This window comes from Pipistrellus kuhlii, unplaced genomic scaffold, assembly GCF_014108245.1.
Source record: "Pipistrellus kuhlii isolate mPipKuh1 unplaced genomic scaffold, mPipKuh1.p scaffold_m20_p_66, whole genome shotgun sequence".
Classification (NCBI taxonomy): Eukaryota; Metazoa; Chordata; class Mammalia; order Chiroptera; family Vespertilionidae; genus Pipistrellus; species Pipistrellus kuhlii.
The window spans coordinates 331,014-344,607 of NW_023425569.1; the positions used below are offsets into that span (position 1 = coordinate 331,014).

The 13,594-nt window shown below is 41.3% G+C and overlaps 1 protein-coding gene across 8 annotated transcripts in view; it reads left to right on the forward strand.

Moving 5' to 3' along the window:
* SAP130 (Sin3A associated protein 130) overlaps positions 1–13,594 on the forward strand; it is a 93,844-nt gene that overhangs the window by 48,737 nt on the left and 31,513 nt on the right. For 5 of the 8 annotated variants that reach the window (XM_036420323.2, XM_036420321.2, XM_036420325.2 and 2 more), the window contains 3 exons: positions 10,330–10,632; positions 11,322–11,499; positions 12,503–12,607. In XM_036420323.2, the coding sequence (XP_036276216.1) occupies positions 10,330–10,632; positions 11,322–11,499; positions 12,503–12,607 (586 nt within the window). The remainder of the gene's footprint in view (positions 1–10,329; positions 10,633–11,321; positions 11,500–12,502; positions 12,608–13,594) is intronic. The other 3 variants (XM_045575108.1, XM_045575110.1, XM_045575109.1) reach the window with 2 other exon arrangements.

The following is a 13,594-nucleotide window of genomic DNA, read 5'->3' on the forward strand; positions in this document are numbered from 1 at the left end:
ATGATTTTTGTCCCACCTGAGGACAATTATGTTAATAATTTTTGTTGCACCTTAAAATGGTAGTGCCGTTAAAACGAGTGAAACTGCTCTCTTACAGGGCTTCTTTTGTTTCATGGGGTGTTTGTTGTGTTTGTCACGTTAGTCCACTTATGTTCAACACCCAGTATTCTTTCTTCTAAATAGTGTGTTTGCTTTAATCTATAAAATAATTCTTAGACATCAGTGTCGGTATAATATGTTCCTTGGGGCTCAGCTCACTTTAGGCATGAGAGAGCCTGGCTGTCTAGTTGTGGACATTGCCTTCTGCTGTTCAGACGAGGCCTGCAGCCAGGGCCACAGGTGGCTTGAGGATTTGAAGAGGGGAGGTGGGGGACTCGGTGCAAACAAAGAACGAAATTCTTTGTTTAACTTAATTAAAGCTACACAAACTTCAAACATGTTGGGAAAAACTCATATGAAACTACTTTTTCAAAATGTAGATTTTATGGAATCAAAATACAAATCCAATATTTGGGGGTTTATTTTATTTTATTTATTTTTTTGTTTCCTTAGTTTATTCACATAGACACTTTTCTACAGAATACTAATACAAGCATCCAAAACCAGATAATTAATATTGATACAATAATAGCATTCAATTCATTCCAAAACACCTCATTCAAATATCCTAACTTTTTCAGTGTCTCCTTTTCCTTCCTGGTCCAGAACCTACTCTAGGATCATGACTCACATTTAGTTCTCATAATTTTTTTTTAAATGTCTTTATTGATTAAGATATTACATACAGCCGAAACCGGTTTGTCTCAGTGCATAGAGCGTCGGCCTGCGGACTGAAAGGTCCCTGTTCAGTTCTGGTCAAGGGCATGTACCTTGGTTGCGGGCACATCCCCAGTAGGGAATGTGCAGGAGGCAACTGATCGATGTTTCTCTGTCTCTCATCGATGTTTCTAACTCTCTCTCCCTCTCCTATCCTCTCTGTAAAAAATCAATGAAGTATTTTAAAAAAACAGTGTTACATACATATGTGCCCTTATCCCTCCATTACCCCCACCCCACCTCCACTCATGCCCTCACCCCGTTGTGTGTGTCCATCGGTTAAGCTTATATGCATGCATACAAGTCCTTTGGTTGTTCTCTCCCCCTTACACCCACCTTCCCCTACCTTCCCCTGAGGTTTGACAGTCTGATCGATGTTTCTCTGTCTCTGGATCTGTTTTTGTTCATCAGTTGTGTTGTTGATTATATTCCATAAATGAAATGTATCTTTCTCTTACTGGCTTATTTCACTCAGCATAATGCTCTCCAGTTCCATCATGCTGTTGCAAATAGTAAGAATTCTTTCTTTTTTACCGCAGCATAGCAATGGGATCACTGGATCAAATTCCTAGAAGTGGGATCACTGGATCAAATGGGACAAATCCAATATTTTTAATAAATATTTTATTTGAATTGAGAATGTGCTTTAATAGCAAAATATGCCCTGAAATTTGAAGACATACTATGGAAATAAAGTGTAACGTAACTTTTTTTTTTTTTTTTTAATATATTTTATTGATTTTTTAGGAGGAGAGAGGGATAGAGAGCTAGAAACGTTGATGAGAGAGAAACATCCACCAGCCGCCTCCTGCACACCCCCCACTGGGGATGTGCCTGCAACCAATGTACATGCCCCTGACTGGAATCGAACCCTTCAGTCCGCATACCGACGCTCTGCCACGGAGCCAAACTGGTTTCAGCAAGTGTAACATAACTTAATAAAAATTTTATAGTGATTACATTTTGAAATGATAATATTTTGTATATAATCCAAAAATATCTTAAACATATACTAATACTAATCTGGCTGTGTCTTTTTACTTTATATTACTTTATTTATTGGGCTAAGTAAATTTTTATTTCAATTGGAATGCTGGTCTAAAACTTTGAAAACATATTTAAATCACTTTATTTATTTTTTTTAAGTATATTTTATTGATTTTTTGCAGAGAGGAAGGGAGAGAGATAGAGAGCTAGAAACGTCGATGAGAGAGAAACATCGACCAGCTGCCTCCTGCATACCCCCCACTGGGGATGTGCCCGCAACCAACGTACATGCCCTTGACCGGAATTGAACCTGGGACCTTTCAGTCCACAAACCGACGCTCTACCACTGAGCCAAACCGGTTTCGGCATATTTAAATCACTTTAAAAACAGGCTCGTGCTCTGGCTGGTTTGGCTTAGTGGATGGAGCATCATCCTTTGGATGGGGTGGTCCCGGGTTCAATTCCAGTCAAGGGCACATGCCCAGGTTGTGGGCTTGATCCCCAGTGTGAGGCATACATGAGGCAGCCCATCAATGATTCTCTCTCATCACTGATGTTTCTGTCTCTCTCCCTTCCTCTCTGAAATCAATAAAAATATATTTTAAGAAAAACACACACACACACACACAAAAAGGCTTCTTCATCTCTGCATTGTTTTTATATATTGGTTTGTTTTATTTTTAATACAAGTTTTAATCTAATTTTTATCTCTAATGTGGAAAAGTAGCTGAATTCTTCTGAATATTCTGTCATTTTGTTGTTGTTCATCAAATTAATGTATTTTTAAAGGACATTCATAACCATGTTCTTTATTAACAATCTTACAGAGATAAAGTAATGCTTGATTGCTGCCAGAAGTACTATGCTTATTGCTGAAAAGTCTTAAGTCTTTTTCTCAGTGGCAGCACTTACCTTCTTCTACCCCCTTGGCTTTCGCTCACAGTGCAGTTGTTTTGCCTTTCTGCAGAAGGTAGCGTGTGAGCAGTATGTATTTCTCTGATACTGGCCAACTGACAAGATGTGCCGAGAGGAGGCCGAGATGGCGGCTTAGGTAAACACACCTAAACTGTTGCCGTGCACAACAATTTCAAAACTGCAACTAAGACAAAACGTCTGTCACCCAGAACCATGGGAAGGCTGGCTGAAAGGAACCTCTCCAACTAGACCGGAAGATAAAGAGGAGCAATCAGGGCACAGCGCTAAAAAACTGAGGTAGGGGGGCGCAGACACAATATGGGCAGGCGGCGGATCCCGGCTGGTGGAGGGCGTTGCTTTCTTCAATCCGAAGAGAGACAAGCTCCCAATCTCTCTGAAATCCAGTTTCTGGAGAGAAGCTAGACTGTCTGCCATCAAGTCGGAAAGTGAGGGTGGCTTGCTTGCAGAGCTGTACGCAAGAATAATTGTTGCTGTGCTGGGGCGTGAGACCCGGGGAGATGCGGAGATGCGGTCAGAGAGGCAGATGCGGGCAGCCAGTGCTGTTTGCCACGCCCCAGCTTAGTGACGCTCTGAGATTCTGCCCTGCACAGTCTACAAACTCACCCAAGCTCCAAGCAGTGGCTTTTGCATATGAATGGCCTTCTCTGTGGTAGTTTAACCTAGCAAACTTGCAACCTGGTGCAGATAGCTCCAAAGCCTCCAAGCTCCAAGCAGGGAGGAGAAGACTGGTTCTCACTGTAGTTCCTGTAGGGTGGCCTCAGACAGTAGCTGAACTGAACCCCATTGGATATCCAGAAGCCAGTGTTTCTAGTGCTCATCTTCAACCCCTCACACCCATAAGTGACACATTCGGGAGACAGACTCAGTGAGCACCAAAGCCCCACTGAAACAAAGCGTGTCTCCAGCGCAGCAGTTCTTCTTTTATACACAGCGGGTCCTCACAGACAACTGACCTGGAGGTCAGTTCCTCCCAGAGTACCAACAGCAATCAAGGCTTAATTACACCAAGACTTTGCACTCAGCCCACAAAGGGATATAGCAAAAGCGACCACCTCCGGTGATTGGGGAAGCTGAGCTACTGGCCCCTATAGGTCACCGACCACACAAAGCCACTCCATCAACACTGGGAGGCAGCCAAAATGAGGAGACACAGAAGTATGACATGAATGGGAGAGATGGAGGAAAGTAAACTGATCGACACAGAGTTCACAATCACATTTATAAGGTTACTCAAGAATCTTCTAACATTCCCAATGGGGAGTGTGCAGGAGGTAGCTGATGGATATTTCTCTCTATGCTTCCTTTCCTCTCTTTAAGAAATCAATAATATATATATATATAAAGAATCTTCTAAAAACCTTTGAGAAACTTGATGAGACCTCCCAAAAGCTTTGTGAGACCTTCAAGACCAAAAAAAATGGAAAAGTACCAGTCAGAAATTAGGCATACAATCTCTGAAATAAAGAATATACAGAAACTCAACTATGGATAAACATGCCCCAAGAATCAAACCAAAGATCTGGAATATAAGGAAGAAAAAAATCACCCAACCAGACAGGCAGAAAGAAAGAAGAATCCAAAAGTGAGGATAGTGTAAGGAACCTCCAGGACGGCTTAAAGCGTACCAACATCTGGATTTTTGGGGTGCCAGAAGAAGAGAGCGAGCAGGATATTGAAGACCTATTGGAAGAAATAATGACAGAAAACTTTCCCTACCTGGTGAAAGAAATAGACCTACAAGTTCAGGAAGCGCCCAGAACCCCAAACAAGAGGAATCCAAAGAGGACCACACCAAGACACATCATAATTAAAATGCCAAGGGCAAAAGACAAAGAAAGGATCTTACAAGCAAAAAGAGAAAAATAGCTACTGTGTTTCCCCGAAAATAAGACATCCTCCGAAAATAAGACCTACTTACAGGTTTCCTTCTGAGTGAAATATAAGGCATCCCCCTGAAAATAAGGCCCCCCTAGGCTCTGTCTCAGAATGCTATTGCTAAACATGAGAGATTTGGTCCACTAATTCTAAAAGAAATGGAGTCACAAGAAATTCACCAGGAAATTCAGGATTTGGATTGTTATAATGTTCCAGAAGATGATGGCATGATTGTCATTGAATAAATGAGTAAATTCTTGATATTGTAGGATTCACAGTTTGGTTTGTGTTGACAACTACCGTACTACCGTACTGTATACAGGTAATAAATTTCCTTTATTTTCATTTAACAGTAAATGTGTACTGTATTCTTCTTCATGGAAAAATAAGACATCCCCTGAAAATAAGATCTAGCGCATCTTTGGGAACAAAAATTAATATAAGACACTGTCTTATTTTCGGGGAAACAGGGTAATTACCTACAAGGGAGCACCCATAGGACTGTCAGTTGATTTCTCAACAGAAACTATGCAGGCCAGATGGGAATGGCAAGAAATATTCAAAATGATGAACAACAAGAACCTACAACCAAGATTACTCTACCCAGCAAAGCTATCATTCAGAATTGAAGGTCAGATAAAGAGTTTCATAGATAAGAAAAAGTTAAAGGAGTTCATCAACACCAAACCAGGATTACATGAAATGCTGAATGGTAGTCTTTAAGAAGAGGAAGAAGAAGAAGAAAAGCAAAGGTAAAAATTATGAACAACAAAAAGACATCAAATACATACCTACCAACAAGTGAATCTAAAAATCAAGTGAGGAAGTGCCCGGCTAGCTCAGTCGGTAGAGCATGAGACTCTTAAGAATCAAGTGAATCAAAAATCTGAAGAACAAAATGGACTGGTGAATATAATAGAATCAGGTACATAAAAACTAATTGGACTAACAAATCTCAGGGGGCAGAGGGTCTGAGGGGTTTGAGAAGTGATTGGACAAAAATCTTACACCTGTGGATGAAGATAAAGGCGGGGGTAAGGGCGTGGAGTGGAGTTGGGAATCAGGTGGAGGGGAGATATGGGTGAGTGGGGGGAAGAAAAACACCTGTAATAATCTGAACAATAAAGATTTATTATTTTTAAAGTATTTATGTATTAATATTTTTATTGATTTCAGAGAGGAAGGGCGAGGGAGAGAGGTAGAAATATAAATGATGAGAGAGAATCATTGATCAGCTGCCTCCTGCACTCCCTCTGCTCAGAATCGAGCCTACAACCTGGGCATGTGCCCTTAACCCGGGGCCCTTTAATCCACAGACCTACATAAAGCCGACTCTTAAACAGATCTTGCTTTCAACAAGCTTAGAGTCTAATAAGGAGATAGGATATGAAGAGATACTATAATAGACCAAGTACGGAGTCCCAGAAGAGAGGCTTGAGCAAACCCATGCTGCTTCTGAGGTGTGAGACGTGATTTCTATGAGAAGGTAGGGCTGGAAGTCAGGAATGATCTTCCTATGGGAAGTAATATTTGGAAAGCATCGCTCAGAATGGAGAGGAAAGAGGCATGGTGCAACCACAGAAAAGGATATTTCTGTCCATGAATAAAGTATAGACTTCGTGCTTGTAGCAGGTGGTTCAGTATTGGCTGAGCACAGTGACTGACCTTGAGGGGAATTGCATGCTCTGCAGGCAGATGGCCCAGCTTCCCTGAACAGAGACAACAAAGATCACTTCTCAGGGACACAATTATGCTCTGAGGGTTACTTACTGTGGCAGCAGGGAAGAATGACATGTAGCAGTGGCTGTAAATTCACCTGTGTACTAACTTTCACTATACTTTTCTTGATCATAATAAAAACCTTTATCTTTTTTTTCCTCTGGTTTATAAAACTTTTAATTATATCTGTTTTTTAAATTGGGATGCAATTGACATATGACAGTGTCAGGTGTACAATATAATGATTTGATAATTTCTTTGATAACTTTTTAAAATATATTTTTGTTGATTTCAGAGAGGAAAAGAGAGAGAGAGAGAGAAGCATCGATGATGAGAGATAATCATTGAGTGGCTGCCTCCTGCACTCCCCACATAGGATCGAGCCCGCAACCTGGGCATGTGCCCTGACCAGGAATCAAACTGTGACCTCCAGGTTCATAAGTCAGCACTCAGCTGCTGAGCTATGCCAGCTGGGCAGTAACTTTTAAATAATGTCATAGCAGCTTTTAAATATGCAGTTCAGTCACCGTGCTGCATGTTACTTATTTTATAACTGAACGTTTGTACCTTTTAACCCCTTCATCCATTTTTACCTACCCTTCCAGCCCTCCTGCTTCCCCCAGCCTCGCCTCTGCACCAGTTTTAATCTGTTGTCTGTGTCTGAAATTGGTGAACCAGTATGTTTGTTTTTTCTCAGATGCCACATATAGATAAGTTCAGACAGTATCTGTCTCTTCCTGGATTACTCACTCAGCATAATACCACAAGGTCTGTCCATGTTGCAGATGGCAGACTCCATTCCTCTCTGTGGCTGAGCAGTATCCGTGTGTGTGTGTGTGTGTGTGTGTGTGTGTGTGTGTGTGTGTTTCCTATTTCCTTCATCTACTCACCTGTCAGCAGACACTAAGGGTGTGGATGTCTTGTGGATTTTTTTGGTAACTTGTATTTGTTTTCTTTCCACAAGTAGTGAGCAAGTTCTTTTTTTGTTGCTTGCTGGGAGTGCTTTTATTTTCAGTTTTGTTGTTTTGAGTTTGTGATAATGTGCTTGCCTGATAGGAAAAAGGAACCTTGCTTGTTGTCTCTTTTTAATAAGTATATGGAATTTAAAATTCATAACTGCTGTATTTCAGAAATGCCTATAGAGTGATTCTATAAATTAAAACAAAAATTCTTAACTTGGGAGCTATGAGTGTATCTGAGAAGTTTTAGGTTACTTATTTAGCACAATTGCCTGGCTCACATTTGGAATTTAATAGAGTGCTTTTTTGCCTTTTTAAATGCAATTTCTAGTAGTCTGCAAAGAAATCCTATCAAATGGGTAGGTGAGTGGAGAAGAACCCCTTAGCACGCTAAGCGCCACATCAGTCACTGGTGACGCACTAGGCTCTCCGTCCGGACAGTGTCCGTCACAGGCAGTATACTTTTCCTTCACTGGTGCCCGACGATATACAATTTAAAAATTATATTTTTCTATTAATTTTAAGTAATTTGGAGATCATAAAAGAATGAACCTTAATATTGTTACCAAAATTTTTTTAATAAATATTATTAAAACACGGTGTACACAAAAATACTTGTCCTGTGCAGTTTTCACAGAATGTTATAACTTGTCAACTTTCTGGCAATATCTTGCCCAAATCATGCTGCATTATCTTCATAGCATTTCTTACAATGTCTTCGGACTGTAGACACTCTTCCAGTTTTTTGTTGCAGTTAGTGATGAGATATTTGAGGTATATTTACAGTACTGCTACTTGGTATTTCTTCATCCTGACAATTTGTTAGATGGACAGCTAATTTCTTCCAAAGTTCTGTGATACTCATATTCTTCTTGCTAATATTTTAAAATAAAATATGAGCATTGAGAACAGTATTTAGTAGGAGCTTAGAGGCTAGCTTTTTATACAATTTAATTGGTTTTCGTAACAGGTTATTATAGGCACTCACTTGATCAGATATATCAACTGCTGCTTTTCCTGCATTATAATCCACTACAATTTTTGGTTTCAAGTAGTGACTTGATCTATTTTCAACATTCACCATCTCTGATGTATGTTTTGTTGAAAGAAAAAAGATGTCCGGCTTATTTTTCCATTTTAAAATGGTTATTCCTTTTTTGTTCTCTTTTGCTATAATTTCTCCCCATTTTAACTTCTTTGACGTTACTTCATGAGGATTTCCCTGTTGATTTGAGCGTAATGTTCCTCCTAAATGAGTATTATTACCGAGTAATTTATGTGCTAAATCTAAACTCATGTACCAGTTGTCTGTGTATAATGTCTGTCCCTTACTGAATACATCTCTACAAAGAGACAGAACAACATTAGTTGTTGTTTTATTTTCTTTTTCTAAACTTTTCCCTGCATATACACGGAAAGCATACGTGTACCCAGATCTGCAGCCCAACTTAAATAATTGAAGACCATACTGGTGGTGTTTTTGTTTTAAGTATTACCTAAATATTATGCAGCCACAAAATGGTATCAAAGATTCATTGATACATATAGCTTCAGATAATCATAATATTTTTTAAAATTTATTCCCATGTTATCTATTAATTGTATTTTGCGTAAACGATTGGAAACATCTGTCTCCCTATTGTCTGGAAAATCAGCATTCATAATAAGATTTCAAATCTACTTCTTGACCTTCCCCCCCCCCCCCCGGGGGAAGTTTGCATATATGCAGGATCACGGGACCAATATAAGCATAAAGATGGTAGAATAATGAGTCCAATCCATAGAATAAACCAAAACATCTTTTCTTTTCAATTCTGTTGGTCACAGTCCACCTACACAAATGCTGTGAGTTTTCAACCCCTAGTTTTTGTGGCGCATATACATTCGTTTGGCAATGTCCTCAAACAATTCATTAGGCACAAACAGTTCATAAGAATCCTCTACTGTTACACATAACTATATTCAAGTCTTCAATCCTAAAGGCAGGCAGGCAGGTGAAAAGCATGATCCTTGGTTATATCCTTGGTAGATTACCTCTTAGATCATGCCATTCTTCAAAATCCTCATCCTATGATGACGAGAAAAGAACAACTCTACGGCGTATGTTAAGAAAACTGATTTCACTTGAATCGCTTTCACACGCTTCTTCTGACATTGTCACTGTTACGGGGAAAGAAAAATGGTTTAAAGTGCACTGGAATGCAAACCACAGGCCACTGACTGAAGAGAAAGCATTTCTAAGAGAACACGGAGTACAGGTTGAGATAACTTCGTACAAGAAACGTATCTGCAGATACGCACGCAGCCTTAGCACAGTCTCACCCAGGCCTCTGGCCACCAGCACATCGGTAAAATCAGATATTACCGGCTAAACGGAAAGGAAGACAAAACAGGCTTGGCACTTCACGTGTTCATATATAGTTTCGTGTAGTGATTTTTATTTTTATTTGTTTGTTAATCCTCACTCAAGGATATTTTTCATTGATTATTAGAGTGGAAGGGAGGGAGAGGGGAAAGAGAAACATCCATGTGAGAGAGACATCCATTTAGTTGCCTCCCACATGGGCCCTGACTGGGGCCTAGTTGGGATCGAATCTGCCAGGTATGTGCCCTTGACTGGAAATCGAACCAGACACTCTAACCTCTAAGCAACACCGGCTGTGGCTGTAGTTTTGTGGTTTTTTTGTGTGTTTCTTTTGTTTGTTTGTTTTTCAGAGAGGAAGGGAGAGGGAGAGAAAGAAACATCAGTGATGAGAGAGAATCATTCATCAGCTGCCTCCTGCACACCCCTCACTGGAGACAGCCCAAAATCCCACATATGCCCTGACTAGGAATCAAACTGTGACCTCCTAGTTCATAAGTCAAAGCTCAACCACTGAACCATACTGGCCGGGCTGTTTTTCTTGTTGTTTCGTTTTATGAGAATTTAGATCTTGTGCAGTAGAAAAATTCTGTTTTTCATTTTAGTGTTTTTCTTCTTATGTGGACTGTGTCTAATCAAAGCTGCCATTGTAGTCAGTATCTGCATCCTTTTCAGTTTCAGCTCAGGCTCCTAACTCTGCCATAACAGCTCCGACTGGTGTTGGGGTGGCATCTACAGTTCACCTCAACCCCATGCAGTTGATGGCAGTGGATGCATCTCATGCTCGGCATATTCAAGGGATCCAGCCTGCACCCATCAGTACACAGGGGATACAGCCAGCCCCCATTGGGACCCCAGGAATACAGCCGGCACCAATTGGTACACAGGGAATTCACTCAGCAACCCCAATCAGCACCCAAGGGCTTCAGCCTGCATCAGTGGGTACTCAGCAGGCTCCACCCGAAGGAAAAACGTCAGGTAATTTTAATGTTTGGCATGAAACTTGGTGTGGAGAAAAGGGAGACACTGGGCTTAAATTCTGAATCTGCCACTTGCTGGCTTGTGGTCTCATAATTTCTCTAAGCTTTCATTTTCACTTTGTAACAAGAGATGCTTAGAACTTATCTGTCAGGGTCATTGTGGCCTTAGAAATGCATAAACAGCCTTACAGCTGTTTGCACAGGGTAAGGAGCACTCCATGGAAAGAGTTCTAAGCTGAGAGAACAATTCACCTTGTAATCGGAGGACTCTCATTCCTTATAGGATTTTTTAGAAGAGATTATGTAACGCAGTAAAATTAGGATAGACTGGAATGTTGGCACCATTTTTAGGATTGAAAGTGGTTGTATTTTACCAAAACTGGAAGATTTCCTGAAATATACAGTTATGTATCTTTCTCGTTTATTAATAATTATGATTATAGACCAGTGAAAAATGGTTATTGATCATGCCCCACTAGATGAGTAACCTCCTACTTGCCTTCTGCTTTTGGGCGCATGAACATGATGTTCCTGTTTCTTATCGTCTTGAATTTGGTCAGTCAGAACATGGAGACTCGGAGTCTGGCAATCTGATTGTTTCTCGTTGTCTATGTGAGACTTTAGTAATGTTTCTTTCATTTCCCTCTCCTCATTGTTCTTGTCTGCCCGCCCTTGCCTGTCTCTCAGCAATGGTGCTGGCAGATGGAGCCACAATTGTAGCCAACCCTATTAGCAGCCCATTCAGTGCTACTCCGGCAGCAACCACCGTGGTGCAGACCCACAGCCAGAGCTCCAGCACCAGCGCACCCGCCCAGGGCTCCTCCCCCCGGCCGAGCATCCTTCGGAAGAAGCCTGCCGCAGATGGGTGAGTGGGCCCAGGAGAGCAGTAACCCTCCGGGACTGGTGTCACCACACACTGGTCTGATTGGGCTGAAGGCTGTGCTTGTGTTCACCTCTATGATCATGCCAGGAGTGTTCCCACGTGTTTCTGTCCACTTGTACCCTCACCAGCTGTGTGGGTCCCTGCGTACACCGCTCCCAGGAGACAGGGTGCGTGTGGGGTGGGTGTCAGCCGTCTTGAGGACCAGGGTCTGGATGGTTATCAGGCGTTGTAACAGGACATTCTGGCTGGAGCCCTTCTCTCAGACCCACTCTTGTCTAACATTTGCTCCCACTCTGCGAGCCTGTACGTGTCGAGCTCCTTCCGGACTTCTCCCTTGTGAAATCCAGCATTAGTTCTCAGTCTGAGCAGCACTGGTCTTTGACCACCTTGATCCATGTGTCTGACTTGGCTGCCAGGAACTGGCTAGGTCAGCACAGATACACCGACACAGTAATGATCGTAAATCCTTACCATGGATTCAGATGTTAGTGTGAAGTAGAAAAGGAGGTAAGGCGTGCTAGAAAACAGCCAGAGGAGTCACAGCATCTGCTTCCCAGAGCAGTGGGGAGGACAGCGCAGGGGCCTGCTATGTGTTGTTTTTTTGTTTTTTGTTTTTTTAGTTGATTTTTTACAGAGAGGAAGGGAGAGAGATAGAGAGTTAGAAACATCGATGAAAGAGAATCATCAATCAGCTGCCTCTTGCACACTCCCTACTGGGGATGTTCCTGCAACCAAGATAAATGCCCTTAACCGGAATCGAACCTGGGACCTTTCAGTCCGCAGGCCGACGCTCTATCCACTGAGCCAAACCGGTTTCGACTGTGTGTTGTCTTGTAATACTATTTGACTGTTCTTGTAATATTATGCCTATATTATATTGACAAAATTTTTTAAAATCCATGAAAAATACTTAGCCAGTGCAGTGCTTTTATTTGCTGTACATATGCCTGGTACTTCCTTCAGTTTTCGGGTTTGTCTCTTTCAGAATTGCAGTTCGGAAAACCCTCATTCCTCCTCAGCCTCCGGAAGTAGCCAGTCCTCGAGTGGAGGGCTCCGTGCGGAGCACATCCGGGTCCCCTAGGCCCACAGGGTGAGCGCCTCACTGTTTCCACTCGGCTCCAACAGCACGCCATGCGGAAGCAGAGTGCCACACATGTGACAGGTTTCACACCATCTGCTTGTTGTCATTATGTGCTGTTACTGGCTGTATGGCCGCACACGGTTTTCAACCTCTCTAACTCTCATTTGCTTCACTTCATCGGGTACTTATCTTTTTATTTTTTAATGAGTTTTTTAAAATATATTTTTATTTATTTCAGAGAGGAAGGGAAAGAGAGAGAAAAAGATAAAAATGTCAATGATGAGAGATTATCATTGATCGGCGGCCTCCTGCACACCTCCTACTAGGCATCAAGCCTGCAACCTAGGCATGTGCCCTTGAATAGAATTGAACCAGGGCAGTACTTAACTTTTTAAATAAAATGACTCATTAAAAGTACTTAGAACCTGTGTCATGGTAACACCAAGTTATTTCTGCTGTCATAATGGCATGACAATAGTTCGTTCATGCTTTTTTCTTTACTTTTTGTCATCTTAGTTTCAGAAGTGAAATTATTTTGGGTAAAAATGAGACAATATAACAGCATTTAAAGTATAAAGTGAAAATCATTGTTCTATTCTTCACCCACCATTCCCCAGAATATTATTGATTGGTTATAGTTTTGTTAAGTATCTTTCCATGTCTTTTTCTACATAAACATATAGATAGATTGACAGATCCTTCCTCAAAAACAAGATCTTATGATTGATTTTTCTGTATCTTACTTTTTTATACTTATCACTAATAGCTTACCATGTTAATATTTTTAGATCTACTTCATTCAAAATAATTATGAATGCCTCGTATGTGCCAAAGGTCATTTTAGAATCTGGGATTTCATAAGAGTGGCTATCATTGTTTCTAACCTGTGTAAAGAAACCATAAGGAAAGCGTGATGTGCCTGTGCAGTGACGGAGGCAGAGGGGCGGGGTGCGGAACGGCTCCTCCCAGAGGCTGCGGAGCTGGAGGAGAAGCCGC